The sequence below is a fragment of the Rhinichthys klamathensis genome, unplaced genomic scaffold (genome assembly GCF_029890125.1).
Source record: "Rhinichthys klamathensis goyatoka isolate OS25496 unplaced genomic scaffold, OSU_Roscu_1.1 h1tg000386l_1, whole genome shotgun sequence".
Lineage (NCBI taxonomy): Eukaryota > Metazoa > Chordata > Actinopteri > Cypriniformes > Leuciscidae > Rhinichthys > Rhinichthys klamathensis.
This window is the reverse complement of record NW_026606890.1, coordinates 1,068,400-1,091,682: the sequence shown is the minus strand read 5'-3', so window position 1 is coordinate 1,091,682 and position 23,283 is coordinate 1,068,400. Positions and strand designations below refer to the sequence as shown.

The 23,283-nt window shown below is 39.5% G+C and overlaps 1 protein-coding gene across 2 annotated transcripts in view; it reads right to left on the bottom strand.

Annotated features, from left to right (window-relative positions):
* Positions 1-4,077: 4,077 nt before the first annotated feature.
* scube3 (signal peptide, CUB domain, EGF-like 3) overlaps positions 4,078-23,283 on the bottom strand; it is a 168,496-nt gene continuing 149,290 nt past the window's right edge. For both annotated transcript variants that reach the window (XM_056233995.1, XM_056233996.1), the window contains 8 exons: positions 21,984-22,187; positions 20,824-20,985; positions 20,081-20,248; positions 10,754-10,915; positions 8,770-8,967; positions 7,255-7,407; positions 7,094-7,173; positions 4,078-4,485 (listed from right to left, as the gene is read on the bottom strand). In XM_056233995.1, the coding sequence (XP_056089970.1) occupies positions 4,333-4,485; positions 7,094-7,173; positions 7,255-7,407; positions 8,770-8,967; positions 10,754-10,915; positions 20,081-20,248; positions 20,824-20,985; positions 21,984-22,187 (1,280 nt within the window). In that variant the 3' untranslated portion in view covers positions 4,078-4,332. The remainder of the gene's footprint in view (positions 4,486-7,093; positions 7,174-7,254; positions 7,408-8,769; positions 8,968-10,753; positions 10,916-20,080; positions 20,249-20,823; positions 20,986-21,983; positions 22,188-23,283) is intronic.

Genomic DNA, 23,283 nt, shown 5'->3' with positions numbered 1-23,283 from the left:
CATTAAAATGAGCAGAACACTATTTAATATTTACTCGAGGGTATTGATTGTCATAAAATATCTATGATGACTAGATGAAACACGTTTTAGAATTCATTACTTTTTATATATGAATTATGTTAACCTACAGCATTATGGATACTATTTTTATAGCTTGTTGTCATTTTTCTATTCAGTATAAATAAAAATGAGAAAACGCGAAATTTCTTAAAAAAAGAAACGTTTGGTTATTTAATCAGCACAAAATGGGCTCAAAGCAACAAATCTTATGATAACGCTTTACAATAAGGTTCCATTTGTTGTATTAGTTAACATGAACTAAAAATAAAAAATATTTTAAAGCATGTATTAATCTTAGTTAATTTCAACATTTACTAATACTTTGATCAAATTAAAAGTCATACCTGTTCGTACATTATTTAATGGACCTGAGCTGACATGAACAAAAAATAAATGTACTTTTGTTAATTACGTTAACGAATATGAATAAATACGGTAGCAAATGTATTGTTTATTGTTAGTTCATGTGTTAGTGAGTCGTGTCCAGCAGGGGTGGTGCTCGTCCTGCGGTCTCAGTGGGTCCTAGTTGAGTTCGGGTCCTAGTAGTTGAACAGTATGATGTCCAACTACTGTAAAGAAGGCACATCTGTGGTTCATAAAACTTCAAATAATAGCCGAGTCCCAAATAGACGCCTGTCTCTTTTACACGCCTGGTGTGGCTGCAGGTTTGGGTAAATAAAGGCCGGTCTCAAATAGAGGCCGGGTCTGTTTTTTTAGTTTCGGATTGTATTTAATCCTCTAAAACCGTCAGATCGTCCGCTTTTTGGCGGCCGCCAAAGCAAATTGTTGTCCCTCCAAAGCCTTTTTTGATCGGTGAGTGATGTAGAATGACTGCTGCGCTTGACAGGGCGCATAACGAGCAGAGAGAGAGAGAGCGCCCCGGCCGCGCGCGCGCGCGCACTTTCACGTCTTCAAACAACACGAGCGCTGTCTTGCTCTCTCTCCCGGCCTCGCGCATATTAATCAAATCAATTGACACGATAGTAAAAGGTCGGAAGACCGCAGTTTCACGTGGAGCATTTGGAGATTTTTTAGAGATTTAGAGACAGGCCTATACACTCAATGAACAACATCTCAACACTAAATTATAAAGGCCTGTCTCATATAGACTCATTTATATATAGTCTCATTTAAATGACGTATTAATGACGTCATGATGATGTTACCATCAATAGTTAGCCAACATCAACTGGTATAATTTATAATATTTATCTTATTAAATGTTTGCTCAGAATATTATTGTGACAATGAAAAATAAATATCCTGTGTATTAAGTTTAACTCCAAAAGAATGAAATTATTCTGAAATAATGAAGGCACAAGTTTAGCTATAGTTGACTCAATATAGTTTACTTTGTATCTACCTTTGGTGTTTTTTTTCCCTGTACCTGTGAATTAAGAAATCGAAATCGACAACTTTAAGAACACCAATTTCTTTCATTTAAAAAGACAATACAAAATCCAGACATTTTTACATGAGCATAAACAAATTTCAAGTGCAAATACCATTTCCCGTTCCATGAATCATTGTGGCAAAGTCATTTCTTTTTCTCCAAAAAAAGACATTTTGAAAAAGAAAAATGGGGGGAAAAGACAAAAAACAATAGAAAAACACAGACAAAAAAAAAATGAAACGTTACATGTATCGATGTTTGAAATGGGTTTGGTAGAGCAAAGACAAGGGGAAATGATCAACAAAATAAAGCAGCAGTCACAGACCGCCAATGACGCAAACACTCTGCATTTCTTTTAGTGAACATTCAACAAAACATTGACTACTTTGCCACAAACTTTTCATCTAGGCAATCATGGCTATTTCACATGTGACCCATCCTTTTGATTTCCCGGAGACATCCAGCCTGCAGTGCTGCAACATGTGTAGTAGTAGGACCTGGTTTCTGCAAGCGGGGCAATATTGACAGTTCACTTCTTCTTGGGTTAACCCAAGTTGTTTTTTTGTTTTTGTTTTCTCTATTCTATCATATTTATACATTTAAACAATTATATTAGTGACCATTGTAATAGATGACAAAATGTACATAATACCTAAAATGTCAATAAATGCTTCATCAAATAACCCACACACATTCAGTTCGTTTCAAATCTGGATTTTAGGATCTAGTCTTGAGGGTTAGACTTTTCTGCACTTGAAAAAAAAAAAAAAAAAATGGTCTGGGACATTCTTGTGTGTTTGAATACAGATTAACTTTAAAAGAGGTTTACACGTTCGACCACATGTGGAGGCCAGCCTTTCAGTCAACACCACAACTTTGTCTTTTTTTATTTTTCCCAGCACAGAAATAGTCCCAAAACATTCTACGCAAGTATGTAAATGTGCAAGTACTGTATGTGTCCTTTTACGGTGAGTTTCAGCTACTGAGGTCTTGTTTAGCGAGTTAAAATTTTAGTGTTAAATTAAGACTGAAGAGTGTTAAAGTTAATGTGCTATTTAAGTTATTGATTGAGCATTATTAAAGACACCTGATGATAACAGGCAGAATCACTGAAGAAGAAAACTCAAATTTGAGTCACCATTTTGTGATCAGTGTTTGGTTTAGTTGGGCAGTTGGCCCTTATTTGTTTAAAGTCGACATGCATAGCTAGCTTCCTGGTTTAGAACAAACAAATGAATGTAACTGTCGTCTCCTCGAGTCCCGAGGCTTGTCACCATCGCAGGAATGCGTGTTTGTGTACTTCGGACGAGCGTTTGCGTACTTGCGTAGAGCGTTTCTGGCCTTGATGCTCGATGTCTGAACACACCCCTCTTTTGTGTCCGCATTTGGAAGGAAAGTTTCTAAATGCAAGTTTGGGAGAACAACTTGTGTTTGGACTTATCTCTCAGACTCCAATTAGTCTACGTTTATTTCATATTTACAATATACAACAAAAAAAACAACAACAGTAAACTACCATTTTGACCAGTCCTTTTCTGTTTACATATAAAAACTGGGTATGGTTTGACCTTCTCGAAGTTTGGTTCTTTTCACTTTATGTGAAGGGCTCTACCTATGAACACATTCATGAGGAATACTAATTCATAATTAATACAGGAAACACTCATAAATGTCGACATCCACAGGCTTATCCTGACGCTTTTGCACTTCAGGCACTTGCAAGCAAATCTAACCGCGGTCCGGTGAAACCCAACACTTGTAACCTGAACGCTGCTTCTCTTTGGGTCCTTCTATAATGTGCAAAACAAACTCAAAACACTGTCGTTTCATCTTGCTCATGACCGAAAAGTCCATCCACGTCAACCCTGTGCTTTACGTTTATCAGCGATTCATGTCTGCACTATGAAATCATTTCTTCCAACCCGTGAAAGAGTCCGGCCGCTCGACTGCTCTTCTCTGTAGGACATTTCTTAAATTGCAACAGGCAAAACCGAAGGCTTAAAGTGACGTTTCTGAAGAAGCAGCAAAACTCACAGAACTGAGTGTTAACAGTTCACCGTTCTTAAAACCCCAACCAACCTTCTCATCACCCGAGCCTTTCCAATAACGCACAATTTGTTAAATTAACTCGATTATTAGGAAATAGACGAATATGCAGTTGACAATAATACAATCTGAACTGGCAGACCTTAACGAAACTACTGTTTTAACAGCATGACCTTTAGAGATTACATGTATGCTCTAGGAGCTCAAATATAATGTTTTAACATTGTGAAAGGCTTGATATGAATTAGATCTTACCAAGAGCACACTAAAAGTACAGATATACAAAAGATTGTACATTTATTCTGAGAACTAGTAGAGTTTAAAACGGCTGGAACGCCTTTTTTTTTTCTTTTTTTTTTAAAGCTCCAGTTCAACAAGTACATTTTCTTTTCTTTGACATGCGACAACTTTCTTTTGTCTGTACAACACGCTCTTTAACTCGAATCATGTCTATGAAAACCAGGCGTGTGTTTAAAACTCACAAGTCGCTCTTAACGGGAGGAGTGGGACCACCCAAACCATCGTCTTCCTCCACGGGACGCCTCAGGACTGAGCGTGCAAGCGTTCATACGACCGAATGGTGACGTAGAGAAAGGAAACTCGATACGACTGCGTTACATGTAGACTACACAGAAGCTTTTTTCTCCTCGGAGGTGACGGACAAGAAAAAGAAAAGGGCAAAGTGAAGTGAAACATCTGAAATCTGCATAGTGTGGTTGTGTGTGTGCTGTTGAATATGTGTGCGCGTGTGTATTTCCTTTAAATGTGTGTAGGATCCCGTTGACTCGAGGCCAGGTGACTGGAGGTGTGTGGATGTGGACGGAGCTCTTGGATTATTTGTACGGGCGCAGGAAAGCGGAGACTTTGCTGTGGATGAGACGTATGAATGAACGCGGGAGCATCTCCGTGGAGTCCCGGGGCGAGTACTTGTAGTAATTGTTTGGGTGAGCCAGCACGTCGAACAGAGTTTTAATCAGTTTTTTATCCTGATGGAAACAGAAAGGAGAAAAATCGAATGAGACTGGCATAATTTACAAATCGAAATGCTTTCATCGTGTACGGTCAGTGCATAGAAATAAGCAGTTTAAACAATCTTAACATTCCTTGAACACAATTGTGACATAAAATCAAGAACCTGAAATTCTCGTCCGAAATTTTCGCACGTTAAAAAATAAATACGACCTCACGTTGTCGATCACGCGCACACTGCTTCCGAAACTTTTGTCCGTCATAAAAAAATCTGCGTTTTTCGCATCCGTTGCAAGCATTTTGAGAGGTGTTTCGACAATTCAGAGCCACCGAATGACGAATACGAAAATTTCGTTTTTTTTGTATTCGTCATCCTAAAAATTCGTCACGCACAGAAACCTTGCACACTGAGTCCCATGCGTGTTAATTAATACGTTGCAAAAAAATTTGCAAAGCAATACAAAATGGAGTCTTCAAGCAGTGAGGATGATTTTATTGTCCTCTCTTCTTAAAAAGAGAAAAAGAATGAGAAAAAATTGGGTCTATCCAACAATCCTGAGATTGCGTAGAGTGGAAGGAGAGTTCGCTGCGGGATTAAGTTTACTTCAGGATGTCAGTGGCTCGGTTTAGTGCTTTGCTAGCGATACTGGAGCCACATATTAAAAAGAAGAACACCAATTTCCGTGAACCAATCGATCCTGAACAGTTCTGGATTTTGGCGTTCGCTTGTACGGTGGCTCTGAATTGTCAAAACACCTCTCAAAATGCTTGCTACCGATGCGAAAAATGCAGAAAATTGAACCCGATCCGAATTTTTTTACCACGGACAGAAGTTTCGGAGGCAGTGTGTAGACGTGATTGACACAACGTGAGGTCGTATTTATTTTTTTATTGGCTAAAATTTCGGACGAGAATTTAGTTTTCCGCTGCAAAATGCCCTTTTTTTTTCTTTTTTTATCATCTTTAGTCAACCTTGTCCTGTTTTTGTTTAGTCAAGTTTTAGTCGAGTAAATGTCTGAGCAATTTAGTCTAGTTTTAGTCGAAACGTCGTCACATTTGCATAATGGTTAAACTGATAATCATGATTATTTTGCTTAAAATTATAAATCACAATAATTGTTGTCAATTGAGAAATGTATTTTTACATTTCATCAGAATTGATGCACTTTCACCTATAAGCACAAATCAATACGCATTTATTTTACCTCATCTAGGTTGTCTGATTTATTATAGGCTATTTTTTCCACATAAATGAATACATTCTCTACATTATGAAAACAACATCATAAAACAAGAAACTTCTCTCAAAAATGAAAACAGTGAAATTCCTAATAGTAATTACAATAATTCCAAATTACATTGATGTTTTTCTAATATAGTGAGATTCATGTTTAGATTTATTACAATTCATCACTGAGAAGGTCCGATCTCAGATTTAATCGCAGCAAACACCGAAAGCGGCTCGTGAAGAAACACAGAAAATGTATCCTTTTAGGAGAAAAGCTCTGATTGGAGGATTTAAACTCTTGAAATCTGACAACTGCAAGCATGAAAGCTCATAGAGGCTTTAGTCTGTAATATTTTTAGTCTGTAAAGAGTTTTTGGTAAAGTGATATTGCATGTTGATATAGTCACAGTTATCGTTTAATGACGTTGGTGTCGTCTCGTCATTGTCTCAGTCATGGAAAAAGGGTCGTCATAGATTTCGTTAACAAAATGAACACTACTTGCAGCAACCCTTAACACTACTATACTTAATGTGTTAGTTCACCCCAAAATGAAAATTCTGTCAGTAATTACTCTCCCTCATGTTGTTCAACCCCGTAAGACTTTCGTTCATCTTCGGGACACAAATTAAGATATTTTTGGTTAAATCTGAGAGCTGTCTCACTCCTCCATAGGCTTCTTCAGGGATCGAAACTGGCCGGCCCAGAAAAGTTATGAAAGACATCGTTAAAATAGTCCGAGTGACTACAGTGGCTCAACCTTAAGTTTATCAAGCGACGAGAATACTTTTTGTGCGCAAAAAAACAAACAAAAATAACGACTTTATTCAACTATTCATTTCCTTCTGTGTGGGCCGTGAGATTTCACGTAGAGAAACTATGCAAAACTTCTAGGTTGTACGTCACGCATCACACACATGACCAGCGTCGGCCAATAGTGAGCCTACGTGTGACGTGCAACCTAGAAGCTTTGCGCAATATCACTACGTGAACTCACTCGAGGCCCACAGAAGGAAATGAATAGTTGAATAAAGTCGTTATTTTTGTTTGTTTGTTGCGCACAAAAAGTATTCTCGTCGCTTGATAAACTTAAGGTTGAGCCACTGTATTCACTCGGACTATTTTAACGATGTCTTTCATAACGTTTGGGCCGGCCAGTTTCGATCCCTGAAGAAGCCTATGGAGGAGTGATCCAGCTCTCAGATTTAACCAAAAATATCTTAATTTGTGTTCCGAAGATGAACGAAAGTCTTACGGGGTTGAACAACATGAGGGAGAGTAATTACTGACTGAATTTTCATTTTTGGGTGAACTATCCCTTTAAGGGTTTTGAATAAAGAGTAAACACACGTTCATTACTGTTACTGCCAAATCAGACTTCACTAGTCACAAAACTAACCTTGAGTATTTCTTGATGGTTTTCAGAGGCATAAAGTCTTCCATCTCTTACAATGTCTTCAACCAGCTGCTCGTAGTCTTCTAAAGAAAAATAAAATCATGCGCATTTTAGTGACAATGAATGTCAAGAATAGACAGAAATCCACCTAAAATCCAGCGTACCGTCATAAGTGACGTAGGGAATCTGGAAGCCGCGAGCGCTGTTTACATCGTTGGATTTGAAGTTGATCCAGAGGCGGCGAGATCGGGCCGTGAACGCGATCGGCCTCTCGTATGTCTGACATGTCTCATAGGTGGTGATGGAGGTCGCTGACCCTGAGAAGAACATTTATTAGTGTTTAAATCAAAGCTTAAGAAACCATCACCACTAACATGGAGAGATTAGTCCCGATAAGTCAATATTTCAAATGCCTTTTATACAAAGATTAGATCCTTCATGCATGATAAGACCGTTTCATTACTTTCAGTAACACACTTCAAGAGTAAAATAGTTTATGACACTTGATATAGAGTGCAACAGTTGAGTTCAGTAAGTAAAAACTCCATAGGGGAATTGATTTTTAACGATAACGCATAAACTTTTAAAGACAGATCAACTCTGAGCTCTGAGGTTGTTAATCGATGATATATGCTCTTAGCCTGATGTCGTCATACTCAGATTCTAGTCAGAATACAACCGAACCAGGAAAGAAAATGCCTCTGCACTCAATTGGATCGACCTACAACTAATCAGAGCAAAGGAGTAAGTGACGTATGTTGTATCCCGTAGGAAGGACGGCAAAAACATCTTTCCGATCGACAAATGCCTTGATCTCTGTTCCTCTTTTAAATGAATGCACTGTCTACATCTTCTATAACAGATGCGATGGCTGAATCTACACATCTCAATTCTCCAGCGGCAGCCATCTTTGTTGTAAACGAATTCAACCCAAAAGCGCTCTTTGGTGACGTGGATGATTACGTTACTGTTGATCATCTGTCCATCATCGTATAAAGCCCGTCCTGACAATTTGATTGGTCCGAACAGTTTTGGTTCTAGCATACTGCTTCTCAATGGATCAAGTCCAGACCGAACTTCTCATCCTCAAATGATCTGGGTGGGGCTAAGTTCGGCTGGCATTCAGGCTAATATGCTCTTGTTAAAGCCATCAGTTTGCATTATTTCAACTTATTTATTTTAACAGTGAAATTCCTGGGGAACAACTACATTACCCATGATGCAGTTAAGAAAATTCCACCAATCAGAAATTTGTGGCAAGCAAATCTCGCCAAAAGTTTTTAGCTCTACCCACTCCAATGAAGCACCACGAATGACATAATCAAGTCAGTCTTGATACGTTCTCAAATTTTTTTAATGTTTGTATCATTCGCAATGCTTCATGGGATTGTAGTTCTTTCCTTCATTAAAGCTGTTAAGTTCACAGTCTTGTACTTTTGTCTTTTTGCTCAGTTTTCAAATACTTTTTTGCTTCAAATAAAAGTTAGCAGGCTAATTTTGGGTTTTTGGTTGGATTTGGTTGGTTTGGATCTTTGCTTATAATGGTTTTACAAACACTTTTAAAATCTCTATGGGAAAAATGAATGGAAAAAATACTTCCGTTACCAACGCCACAGAAAAGGTGTGCAGGCACTAATAAACTTTATAAAGGCTAAACCTGGAAAAGCACAAAAACGTACAGTTCTTCCTCATGACTAGGACGTCTCCGCACTCATCCTCAGATGGGAGGAAGATCTCTGGGACCACGATCAAAATCTTGCGTTTGTGTGGAGGGTTGATGGTCCAGACACACTCTACATTGGCTGGGTAGTTTCCAGGATAGTTAGGGGACTCTATGTATCCGATGAACTCGCCTATTTCACCCCCACATTCCCGATCTGAACACATCAACAAATAAACAAAAAGATCACGTTACGGTAAATTTCTCATTAAGAACATTTACATGACTTTAATAGACCTGGTAACTTTCTTTTAAGAGATGCACCGATATGAACATTTTGGCTGATACCACCGATACCGATAATTCTTTATATTAGAAATCCAATAACCGATATATTGGCCGATAAATCTAAATCCAAATTTTTATATAATTTTTGAGAGCCTGATTACAAAACTAAAAGTCTCACCATTAAAATCCATGTCCCAAGCACACAATTATGATGTTCTTATATATTTTTTTCGCCTATATCACAGACTTGTGCTGCACATGTTGTACTTTACTGTATTTTCTTTTTTTTGAAATGATTCCAATCATATTTCAAGCAATTCAAAACCATCATGGCGAATCTATCGCATCTGAAGCGTCTCAGCTGAAGGAAACAATCCATTATTTATCGGCTTCAATATATCGGCCAAATTTTCTTATCAAGCTGATAACGATAAAAAATGTACATATATCGGTGGCTGATATATCGTGCATCCCTACTTTTTATTCCTTAAATCCTTGGAATGTTATATTCCCTGATATTTCAATGTTTATTTCAAGAGTATGATGAGTTTAAAACATTTCTTCTGTGACTTGAAGATGAATTTCCACAGAACCATATGATAGACACTGACCCTGTAGGGAATCTTCACATCACATAAACACAACACAGCATCAGTCCAAGTGCCCAAATATATACGTGTCCTTTATAGCACTTTGAGAAACTGAAGAAGCATATAATTAACTAGTAAATTTGTTAACCGATAGTAAGAATTTTAACCAATTAATCCTATTAGTTAAAAATAATTATAGTAATTTAAAAGGACTATATGTAAAATTCAGAAACCCTTGTTATTAGCGACACCGGTGGCTGTTAAGTGAACTGCAGCAAGCAAATCTCTTTTTTAAAATTTCGTTACAAGCTGTTCACACATTGACAATACAAAAAGCGATTAACACATGAAAATTCTTACCTATAGCCCATTTAACAAGTAAATATATGGCCACGTACTGCAGACCAATTCAGTTGACACTTCACTTTTTAGTGATGCATATACAAAGTTCAGTAAACCATATTATATAACCGAATTTACTCAATTCTCTAACTGAATTAACTAATGCTGCAGTTATGCCTGTAAAAATAAACCCGTTCTTATGGGGAAAAAAACATTTGTTGGTATTTTGAATGGCTCACAGATGGGTCCATTCTAATTTAAATTTAATTTAACATACTAATCTTGTCAGTTAAGAGTGTCGGCTTTCAGTCAGGGGAAAAAAAGATAACACTTTATTTTGATGGTCCCTTTTGAACGTGCTGTTGACTATAAGTAACTTTGCAACTATATGTCAACTAACTCTCATCAGAGTATTAGTAGATTGTCTGCTTAATATCTGCTAACACTTTATTGTGATGCTCCTCCAACAGACACTCTACTGACTATAAGTAACTTTGCAACTACATGTCAACTTAATCTAACCCTAACCCAACCAGTCTATTAATACTCAACTAACACTCTAATGAGAGTTAGTAGACATGTAGGTGCAATGTTACTTATAGTCAACAGACTGTGTTAAAGGGACCATCAAAATAAAACATTTAAATGAGGATCCCAATGACAAAACACATAATTTCACTCAAAATGCCATTTGTTGGTCTGATGTTGGTTTTACTTCCAGATTTTTTACTTCCAGGGACTCATAAGAAGTCCACACTTGTGCTTTAGGATGAACGGACTCACTCTTGCATTGAGAGACGCTGATGGCCCCGTCAAAGTCAGTGGTGGTGTTTCCAGGGCAGGAGATGCAGTAATTCTGTCTGAACTCAGCCTGGTAGGTTCCATGAGGACAGCGGATGCAACGGTGGACTGAGGTGTTATAATAATGACCTGGAGAACACAACACTACACACACACAACACAGATGTCACATGGGCTGGTTTAGCATGAAGCTTCCCCTCACACACACATGGACTACAAGAGTCTAATTTTAGTAAATGTAAGACTTAATTTGTCCAGTTTTTATGGTCTGATCAATATCTGAACTCTATTACACTTGAGGAAAACACTTCTGCATGTTTTATATGGTTTTGTGAGTCAAACATTTATTGCTGGTGTGTATGAAACGTAATACCTAAACTATTTTCTCTTACAAATCTACACACAAACATACACAAAATTAATGTTGTGTTATAGTTGATAACAACAACAACAACAAAAACTAGTAAAAAAAATAAAAAATAAATTACCAAAAAATTTTAACTTATTTCAGTCATTTCCCAAGGCAACATTTCTCATTTTCAATTTAGCTTGATCCAAAACTGAAAAAAATAAATAAATCTATACATATTGAAAAAAAATAGCTAGGGTAGGCAACTTCGGAGGCTAGCAATATCAAGCTAGCAAGACTTCTACAGAAGATAAATGTATTTTTTTAAAATCTTTAGACGACTTCTATTATTGATTGCTATCAGATGTGAAGAGTACGGTGGCCTAGCAATGCACAACACAATGAAACAAAACTAAGTTAACAACACTGTAGGATAGTGACCATTAGGGGGAGCAAGAGAGAAAGGAAAGGGGATGTGTATGTTGGCAATAGGGAACAATAAATAGGTATGTGTTCACCAGCAAATGTGTGCATCTGATGTGATATGCACTACAAACACAACATGGAATCAAGGAGATTTCATTCCATTGTGTTGTGACTTGTTTAAATTGTGTTGTGACTTGATTCCGTTGTGTTGTGACTTGATTCCATTGTGTTGTGACTTGATTCTGTCGTGTTGTGGCTTGATTCCTTTGTGTTGTGGCTTAATTCTGTCGTGTTGTAGCGTAATTCTGTCGTGTTGTGGCTTGATTCCTTCGTGTTGTGACTTGATTCCTTTGTGTTGTGACTTGATTCCTTCGTGTTGTGACTTGATTCCATTGTGTTGTGACTTGATTCTGTCGTGTTGTGGCTTGATTCCTTTGTGTTGTGACTTGATTCTGTCGTGTTGTGACTTGATTCCTTTGTGTTGTGACTTGATTCCTTCGTGTTGTGACTTGATTCTGTCGTGTTGTGGCTTGTTTCCGTCGTGTTGTGACTTGATTCTGTCGTGTTGTGACTTGTTTCCGTCGTGTTGTGACTTGATTCTGTCGTGTTGTGGCTTGATTCCTTCGTGTTGTGACTTGATTCCTTCGTGTTGTGACTTGATTCCTTTGTGTTGTGACTTGATTCCATTGTGTTGTGACTTGATTCTGTCGTGTTGTGGCTTGATTCTGTCGTGTTGTGACTTGTTTCCGTCGTGTTGTGACTTGATTCTGTCGTGTTGTGGCTTGATTCCTTCGTGTTGTGACTTGATTCCTTCGTGTTGTGACTTGATTCCTTTGTGTTGTGACTTGATTCCATTGTGTTGTGACTTGATTCCTTCGTGTTGTGACTTGATTCCATTGTGTTGTGACTTGATTCTGTCGTGTTGAGACTTGATTCCTTTGTGTTGTGACTTGATTCCATTGTGTTGTGACTTGATTCCTTTGTGTTGTGACTTGATTCCTTTGTGTTGTGACTTGATTCTGTCGTGTTGTGGCTTGATTCCTTCGTGTTGTGACTTGATTCCTTCGTGTTGTGACTTGATTCCTTTGTGTTGTGGCTTGATTCCATTGTGTTGTGACTTGATTCTGTCGTGTTGTGGCTTGATTCCTTTGTGTTGTGACTTGATTCTGTTGTGTTGTGACTTGATTCCTTCGTGTTGTGACTTGATTCCATTGTGTTGTGACTTGATTCTGTCATGTTGAGACTTGATTTCTTTGTGTTGTGACTTGATTCCATTGTGTTGTGACTTGATTCTGTCGTGTTGTGGCTTGATTCCTTTGTGTTGTGACTTGATTCCATTGTGTTGTGACTTGATTCTGTTGTGTTGTGGCTTATTTCTGTCGTGTTGTGGCTTGATTCCATCGTGTTGTGACTTGATTCCTTCGTGTTGTGACTTGATTCCATTGTGTTGTGACTTGATTCTGTCGTGTTGTGGCTTATTTCTGCCGTGTTGTGGCTTGATTCCATCGTGTTGTGACTTGATTCCTTCGTGTTGTGACTTGATTCCATTGTGTTGTGACTTGATTCCGTCGTGTTGTGGCTTGATTCCTTTGTGTTGTGACTTGATTCCTTTGTGTTGTGGCTTGATTCCTTTGTGTTGTGACTTGATTCCTTCGTGTTGTGACTTGATTCTGTCGTGTTGTGGCTTGATTCCTTTGTGTTGTGACTTGATTCTGTTGTGTTGTGGCTTGATTCCTTTGTGTTGTGACTTGATTCTGTCGTGTTGTGGCTTGATTCCTTTGTGTTGTGACTTGATTCCTTCGTGTTGTGACTTGATTCTGTCGTGTTGTGGCTTGATTCCTTTGTGTTGTGACTTGATTCTGTCGTGTTGTGACTTGTTTCCGTCGTGTTGTGACTTGATTCTGTCGTGTTGTGGCTTGATTCCTTCGTGTTGTGACTTGATTCCTTCGTGTTGTGACTTGATTCCATTGTTGTGACTTGATTCTGTCGTGTTGTGGCTTGATTCCTTTGTGTTGTGACTTGATTCTGTCGTGTTGTGACTTGATTCCATTGTGTTGTGACTTGATTCCATTTTGTTGTGACTTGATTCTGTCGTGTTGAGACTTGATTCCTTCGTGTTGTGACTTGATTCCATTGTGTTGTGACTTGATTCTGTCGTGTTGTGGCTTGATTCCTTTGTGTTGTGACTTGATTCCGTCGTGTTGTGACGTGTCACAACACGATTCCATTGATTCCATCGTGTTGAGACTTGTGTCAATTGTGTTGTGACTTGATTCCGTCGTGTTGAGACCTGATTCCATCGTGTTGAGACTTGTGTCAATTGTGTTGTGACTTGATTCCGTCGTGTTGTGACTTGATTCCATCGTGTTGAGACTTGTGTCAATTGTGTTGTGACTTAATTCTGTCGTGTTGTAGCTTATTTCTGTCGTGTTGTAGCTTAATTCTGTCGTGATGTGGCTTATTTCTGTCCTGTTTGAGCTTAATTCTGTCGTGTTGTGGCTTATTTCTGTCGTGTTGTGGCTTATTTCTGTCGTGTTGTGGCTTATTTCTGTCGTGCTGTGGCTTGATTCTGTCGTGTTGTGGCTTGATTCCATCGTGTTGTGACTTGATTCCGTGGTGTTGTAGCTTAATTCTGTCGTGTTGTGGCTTGATTCCATCGTGTTGTGGCTTGTTTCTATCGTGTTGTGACTTGATTCCGTGGTGTTGTAGCTTAATTCTGTCGTGTTGTGGCTTATTTCTGTCGTGTTTTGGCTCGATTCCGTCGTGTTGTGACTTGATTCCGTTGTGTTGTGACTTGTTTCCGTTCTGTTGTGACTTGTTTCCGTTCTGTTGTGACTTGATTCCGTTGTGTTGTGGCTTGTTTCCGTCGAGTCGCGACTTGTTTGCGTCGAGTTGTGACTTGTTTCAATTGTGTTCTGACTTGATTCCTTCGTGTTGTGACTTGATTCCATTGTGTTGTGACTTGATTCTGTCATGTTGAGACTTGATTTCTTTGTGTTGTGACTTGATTCCATTGTGTTGTGACTTGATTCTGTCGTGTTGTGGCTTGATTCCTTTGTGTTGTGACTTGATTCCATTGTGTTGTGACTTGATTCTGTTGTGTTGTGGCTTATTTCTGTCGTGTTGTGGCTTGATTCCATCGTGTTGTGACTTGATTCCTTCGTGTTGTGACTTGATTCCATTGTGTTGTGACTTGATTCTGTCGTGTTGTGGCTTATTTCTGCCGTGTTGTGGCTTGATTCCATCGTGTTGTGACTTGATTCCTTCGTGTTGTGACTTGATTCCATTGTGTTGTGACTTGATTCCGTCGTGTTGTGGCTTGATTCTTTTGTGTTGTGACTTGATTCCTTTGTGTTGTGGCTTGATTCCTTTGTGTTGTGACTTGATTCCTTCGTGTTGTGACTTGATTCTGTCGTGTTGTGGCTTGATTCCTTTGTGTTGTGACTTGATTCTGTCGTGTTGTGGCTTGATTCCTTTGTGTTGTGACTTGATTCTGTCGTGTTGTGGCTTGATTCCTTTGTGTTGTGACTTGATTCCTTCGTGTTGTGACTTGATTCTGTCGTGTTGTGGCTTGATTCCTTTGTGTTGTGACTTGATTCTGTCGTGTTGTGACTTGTTTCCGTCGTGTTGTGACTTGATTCTGTCGTGTTGTGGCTTGATTCCTTCGTGTTGTGACTTGATTCCTTCGTGTTGTGACTTGATTCCATTGTTGTGACTTGATTCTGTCGTGTTGTGGCTTGATTCCTTTGTGTTGTGACTTGATTCTGTCGTGTTGTGACTTGATTCCATTGTGTTGTGACTTGATTCCATTTTGTTGTGACTTGATTCTGTCGTGTTGAGACTTGATTCCTTCGTGTTGTGACTTGATTCCATTGTGTTGTGACTTGATTCTGTCGTGTTGTGGCTTGATTCCTTTGTGTTGTGACTTGATTCTGTCGGGTTGTGACTTGATTCCGTCGTGTTGTGACGTGTCACAACACGATTCCATTGATTCCATCGTGTTGAGACTTGTGTCAATTGTGTTGTGACTTGATTCCGTCGTGTTGAGACCTGATTCCATCGTGTTGAGACTTGTCAATTGTGTTGTGACTTGATTCCGTCGTGTTGTGACTTGATTCCATCGTGTTGAGACTTGTGTCAATTGTGTTGTGACTTAATTCTGTCGTGTTGTAGCTTATTTCTGTCGTGTTGTAGCTTAATTCTGTCGTGATGTGGCTTATTTCTGTCGTGTTTGAGCTTAATTCTGTCGTGTTGTGGCTTATTTCTGTCGTGTTGTGGCTTATTTCTGTCGTGTTGTGGCTTATTTCTGTCGTGCTGTGGCTTGATTCTGTCGTGTTGTGGCTTGATTCCATCGTGTTGTGACTTGATTCCGTGGTGTTGTAGCTTAATTCTGTCGTGTTGTGGCTTGATTCCATCGTGTTGTGGCTTGTTTATATCGTGTTGTGACTTGATTCCGTGGTGTTGTAGCTTAATTCTGTCGTGTTGTGGCTTATTTCTGTCGTGTTTTGGCTCGATTCCGTCGTGTTGTGACTTGATTCCGTTGTGTTGTGACTTGTTTCCGTTCTGTTGTGACTTGTTTCCGTTCTGTTGTGACTTGATTCCGTTGTGTTGTGGCTTGTTTCCGTCGAGTCGCGACTTGTTTGCGTCGAGTTGTGACTTGTTTCAATTGTGTTCTGACTTGATTCCTTCGTGTTGTGACTTGATTCCATTGTGTTGTGACTTGATTCTGTCATGTTGAGACTTAATTTCTTTGTGTTGTGACTTGATTCCATTGTGTTGTGACTTGATTCTGTCGTGTTGTGGCTTGATTCCTTTGTGTTGTGACTTGATTCCATTGTGTTGTGACTTGATTCTGTTGTGTTGTGGCTTATTTCTGTCGTGTTGTGGCTTGATTCCATCGTGTTGTGACTTGATTCCTTCGTGTTGTGACTTGATTCCATTGTGTTGTGACTTGATTCTGTCGTGTTGTGGCTTATTTCTGCCGTGTTGTGGCTTGATTCCATCGTGTTGTGACTTGATTCCTTCGTGTTGTGACTTGATTCCATTGTGTTGTGACTTGATTCCGTCGTGTTGTGGCTTGATTCCTTTGTGTTGTGACTTGATTCCTTTGTGTTGTGGCTTGATTCCTTTGTGTTGTGACTTGATTCCTTCGTGTTGTGACTTGATTCTGTCGTGTTGTGGCTTGATTCCTTTGTGTTGTGACTTGATTCTGTCGTGTTGTGGCTTGATTCCTTTGTGTTGTGACTTGATTCTGTCGTGTTGTGGCTTGATTCCTTTGTGTTGTGACTTGATTCCTTCGTGTTGTGACTTGATTCTGTCGTGTTGTGGCTTGATTCCTTTGTGTTGTGACTTGATTCTGTCGTGTTGTGACTTGTTTCCGTCGTGTTGTGACTTGATTCTGTCGTGTTGTGGCTTGATTCCTTCGTGTTGTGACTTGATTCCTTCGTGTTGTGACTTGATTCCATTGTTGTGACTTGATTCTGTCGTGTTGTGGCTTGATTCCTTTGTGTTGTGACTTGATTCTGTCGTGTTGTGACTTGATTCCATTGTGTTGTGACTTGATTCCATTTTGTTGTGACTTGATTCTGTCGTGTTGAGACTTGATTCCTTCGTGTTGTGACTTGATTCCATTGTGTTGTGACTTGATTCTGTCGTGTTGTGGCTTGATTCCTTTGTGTTGTGACTTGATTCTGTCGGGTTGTGACTTGACGTGTCACAACACGATTCCATTGATTCCATCGTGTTGAGACTTGTGTCAATTGTGTTGTGACTTGATTCCGTCGTGTTGAGACCTGATTCCATCGTGTTGAGACTTGTGTCAATTGTGTTGTGACTTGATTCCGTCGTGTTGTGACTTGATTCCATCGTGTTGAGACTTGTGTCAATTGTGTTGTGACTTAATTCTGTCGTGTTGTAGCTTATTTCTGTCGTGTTGTAGCTTAATTCTGTCGTGATGTGGCTTATTTCTGTCGTGTTTGAGCTTAATTCTGTCGTGTTGTGGCTTATTTCTGTCGTGTTGTGGCTTATTTCTGTCGTGTTGTGGCTTATTTCTGTCGTGCTGTGGCTTGATTCTGTCGTGTTGTGGCTTGATTCCATCGTGTTGTGACTTGATTCCGTGGTGTTGTAGCTTAATTCTGTCGTGTTGTGGCTTGATTCCATCGTGTTGTGGCTTGTTTCCATCGTGTTGTGACTTGATTCCGTGGTGTTGTAGCTTAATTCTGTCGTGTTGTGGCTTATTTCTGTCGTGTTTTGGCTCGATTCCGTCGTGTTGTGACTTGATTCCGTTGTGTTGTGACTTGTTTCCGTTCTGTTGTGACTTGTTTCCGTTCTGTTGTGACTTGATTCCGTTGTGTTGTGGCTTGTTTCCGTCGAGTCGCGACTTGTTTGCGTCGAGTTGTGACTTGTTTCAATTGTGTTCTGACTTGATTGCGTCGTGTTGTGACTTGATTCCGTCGTGTTGTGACTTGATTCCTTCGTGTTGTGACTTGATTCCGTCGTGTTGTGACTTGATTCCGTCGTGTTGTGACTTGATTCCGTCGTGTTGTGACTTGATTCCTTCGTGTTGTGACTTGATTCCGTCGTGTTGTGACTTGATTCCGTCGTGTTGTGACGTGTCAATTGTGTTGTGACTTGATTCCATCGTGTTGAGACTTGTGTCAATTGTGTTGTGACTTGATTCCATCGTGTTGAGACTTGTCAATTGTGTTGTGACTTGATTCCGTTGTGTTGTGACTTGATTCCATCGTGTTGTGACTTGATTCTGTCGTGTTGTGACTTGATTCCATCGTGTTGAGACTTGTGTCAATTGTGTTGTGACTTGATTACGTCGTGTTGTGACTTGATTCCGTCGTGTTGTGATTCCGTCGTGTTGTGACTTGATTCCGTCGTGTTGAGACTTGATTCCATCGTGTTGTGACTTGATTCCGTCGTGTTGTGACTTGTGTCAATTGTGTTGTGACTTGATTCCGTCGTGTTGTGACTTGATTCCTTCGTGTTGTGACTTGATTCCGTCGTGTTGTGACTTGATTCCGTCGTGTTGTGACGTGTCAATTGTGTTGTGACTTGATTCCATCGTGTTGAGACTTGTGTCAATTGTGTTGTGACTTGATTCCATCGTGTTGAGACTTGTCAATTGTGTTGTGACTTGATTCCGTTGTGTTGTGACTTGATTCCATCGTGTTGTGACTTGATTCTGTCGTGTTGTGACTTGATTCCATCGTGTTGAGACTTGTGTCAATTGTGTTGTGACTTGATTACGTCGTGTTGTGACTTGATTCCGTCGTGTTGTGATTCCGTCGTGTTGTGACTTGATTCCGTCGTGTTGAGACTTGATTCCATCGTGTTGTGACTTGATTCCGTCGTGTTGTGACTTGTGTCAATTGTGTTGTGACTTGATTCCGTCGTGTTGTGACTTGATTCCGTCGTGTTGTGACTTGATTCCGTCGTGTTGTGACGTGTCAATTGTGTTGTGACTTGATTCCATCGTGTTGAGACTTGTGTCAATTGTGTTGTGACTTGATTCCATCGTGTTGAGACTTGTCAATTGTGTTGTGACTTGATTCCGTTGTGTTGTGACTTGATTCCATCGTGTTGTGACTTGATTCTGTCGTGTTGTGACTTGATTCCATCGTGTTGAGACTTGTGTCAATTGTGTTGTGACTTGATTACGTCGTGTTGTGACTTGATTCCGTCGTGTTGTGATTCCGTCGTGTTGTGACTTGATTCCGTCGTGTTGAGACTTGATTCCATCGTGTTGTGACTTGATTCCGTCGTGTTGTGACTTGTGTCAATTGTGTTGTGACTTGATTCCGTCGTGTTGTGACTTGATTGCGTCGTGTTGTGATTCCGTCGTGTTGAGACTTGTGTCAATTGTGTTGTGACTTGATTCCGTCGTGTTGTGACTTGATTCCATCGTGTTGAGACTTGATTCCGTCGAGTTGTGACTTGATTCCATCGTGTTGAGACTTGATTCCATCGTGTTGAGACTTGTGTCAATTGTGTTGTGACTTGATTCCGTCGTGTTGAGACTTGATTCCATCGTGTTGAGACTTGTGTCAAGTGTGTTGTGACTTGATTCCGTCGTGTTGTGACTTGATTCCATCGTGTTGAGACTTGTGTCAATTGTGTTGTGAATTGATTCCGTCGTGTTGTGACTTGATTCCGTCGTGTTGTGATTCCGTCGTGTTGAGACTTGTGTCAATTGTGTTGTGACTTGATTCCGTCGTGTTGTGACTTGATTCTGTCGTGTTGAGACTTGATTCCGTTGTGTTGTGGCTTGATTACATTGTGTAGTGACTTGATTCCGTGGTGTTGTCAACTTATATTTACTTTGTAAAATTTCATTGTGTTGTGCACTACTGGGCCTCCATAAAAGAAGGTTTTAACCAGTATAACAAAAAGTGTTTATAAAAAAAACATTGCCTACGTCTCAACTAAAAATTGTGCGCCATGTTTTGCTCCAAACCTCATGAATATATTACAGTAGTTTTTATGCACTCTGTTTAGCTTGATGTGAATGTGTCAAGACGCCTGACCTTTGACCTCACAGTCATTGAAGGAGCTGGCACCCTCTCTTTTGGTACCGAGCCCGCCTCCACAGGGGAAACAGAGAGTTCGTCCTGGGTCGGGCTGGTACGTTCCCAGGGGACACGACTGACAGGGCTTGAACCCATCGCTGGAGAAATACCCTGGTGGACATTGACCTATAAAGGACAAAAATTACTTTTTTACTTTTTGATTTTCTCCACATGAACAGATTGTATCATACAATTACAGATACCATTGATTGATATCATTCTCAATATACACACACATATCACCATTAAAATATATTCTGTATCTATTATTAATAAAAAGGTCCTTGCCTCAAGTCAAGTCACCTTTATTTATATAGCGCTTTTTACAATACAGATTGTTTCAAAGCAGCTTTACAGTGATAACAGGAAAATAATGCAACAAAGTTTATTAGCGTCATAAATAGCATCATAGTCCAGCTTAAGTAAGTTCAGTGATGGTTCATTTTTGTTGTAAAAAAAGAGAAAGAGAAACGGAACAAAGTTACTTCAAGAAAAGTACTTCAGGTTTTATAATAGTGGATTAATCATATGATACAATTTATGTATGGACAGCATTCCACGTGTAAATAAAAGAAAGGAGAACATTTTCAAATGTACCCAAAGACAACAAATAAACAAATAAAATGAATCGACACCTACTTTTAGTTTAACACATTTGCATCCATTAGCAAGTAGAAGGCACATGGATTAAGGCTGGTCACCTGCACATGACGTGATGTTGCGGGCCCCTGGTGGACCATGGCGGTCTCCTCCAGGGCAAAGGTCACAGGCCAGCTGACCCTCACGCTCCTGAAAGGTTCCAGGTGGGCAGTGGACGCAGCGCTCCTGCTCACCATGGTAGTATGACCCAGGCAAACATCTGACTGAGAGAGAGCAGCCAGCAGGGGGCAGCAGTGAGGACGCTGAAATTGACTGAAATTTAACTCTGAAGACCCTGTAGTTTCAAATTCATGTATTGTATGTTTAATTTCTATTGCTTTAAATGTTTTATGAATTACTTTTTTGTGCACTGTCTCTGTTTACTGTATCTTGTTTGAAAATGTACTTTATTGCCTTGCTCTACCTTGAGTTTCTTATCATGTCTTTTTTTTTGTGATACACGTATCCCCTGGGATCTTTGTTCAATAATAATAATAATAAAACAAACCCTGCAGTTTCAAGCGATTAATGTAAAATGCTCAAATTCGTCTAGCAAATATTTACTAATAAGCTAAACTTTGCTTTAGTCAGTTATTCTGGTGTCTCTATTGTCCTGTGCATTGGGTTACCAGCACTAAGTCCAAGCTTATTAATTTACTCCCACAATGTAATACCAAATGTAGCATTTTAATCAACAACTAAATTTTTTGGGAACTTTTTATTATATGTGTTGGAGTATCGCAATAACATCCTATCGTGATATGTATCGAATCGTGACATGAAGGTATCGTTACACCTCTAATATCCATGCAAGTCTCAAACCATCTTGAGTTTCTATCTCTAGTAGATGCTCTTGCTCATTCTTATCTGTTGATAGTATCCCAGCAAGCAATTTTGCGTTTAAAAGGCGTCTAATAGCCTTGTTTTTTATGTCTGGGCTGTGTTTGGACGGCTATTAGACGTCTTTAAAATGCAAAATTGCTTGCTGGGATGTTTTATGATATAGCACCCTTACATTTACATTTATACATTTGGCAGGCGGCAGTGCTTTTATCCAATGCAACTCTGCATTCAAGCTATACATTTACATTTAATTCCCTGGGAATCAAACCCATGACTTTGGCGTAGCAGGCGCCATGCTCTACTGTCTGGGCAATAGGAAGCCCTTGCATTATTCAAGGGGTTCGTGAATAACAGGCCCCACTCACTCTTCCGTTCTTACCACAGCGGCCGCTGTCTTTCTCTCGGCCCGGTCCGCAGTTCTCCTGCCTCAGTGCAGCCTGCGGGAGCTTCTGCGCGACCTCGTACTCCAACCCGGCCACACGGATGAGGAAACGCTCCTGGTTAATGGATTTTTTCAGGGCTTTAATGTACGACTTCATCTGCTGCTCCATGCGCTGCCTTTGACACATCATGTTACAGCTCCCTACAGGAGAACAAGATGAACGTCATGACTTAAAATGCAGTGCACTTCGTTCATCCTGTGCAGTTGTCTGTACACTGCAAAAAATGATGTTCTTCCTCAGTATTTTTGTCTTGTTTTCCAGTACAAATATATAAAAAAATCTTCATAAAAGATACATTTACTTGAGGTGGAAAATTACTGAAGATACTATAGTGAGTCTTGTTTTCTGAAAAATGTCTTTATGCTTTAAGTGTAAAGTCACTTAATGTTGAGAATTTTTTTTCGAAAACAAGACTTAATATCATTAAGACTTAGTATAGACTACTATAATAGTCATTTTGCTTCTCAAGCAAATGTATCTTGATTTAAAGGCATAATATGTAAGATTTTTGGATTAAAATCCCCCAAAACCACTAGAACAGTGTTATATATTTTGTTGACTTGTGTACTTACATTATCCCAGATGTTTCCAAAAGTGTTTAAATCTAGAGGATTAAGCAATTTTAATCAGGACACGGACACCTATCTGACATCATACCCGCGTTACCCTCGATTTCCGATTTTGTTTTATTTAGCAGAAACCATGGAAACACCAAAGACGCTTTAATATATTATGTTTTATTAGATAAGGGAACGACTGTTTGGATACATTTATAGACAGAAAACGAATAACACTGTTAGTCTTATTGTTTGAATCGCTTGTTTTCTTAATTTTCGGTGTTTTCACCATGCCTCAGAGACAACACTATTTTGTCAAGTGGCTAACATAACATAATCAGATGCAGCTTTATTTTTAGCAACAGTAATGCAGCATTTTATCCATCATACAATGTGTTTTAAAATGAATTGCATGCCATTTAGCAACACAAGCCATCCAGCATTTATTAATATAATATTCTAATGTCGATGCGTTACCCCACGTACGCTTGAAGAAGCCGAAACGGCGTCTGTGGCATAATAAAAGTTCTGCTGCTTTCGAGCCGTATCCCGCGCTCGTCTCTCATTAGTAATCGCTCCAGCTCCGCTTCATACTACAGTAACGTTAATAATCTCAGCTATGAATATTATTTCTGCCTGAGTCCCGTCAGATTCTTTTCCACCGGTTGTGAGGTGAAGA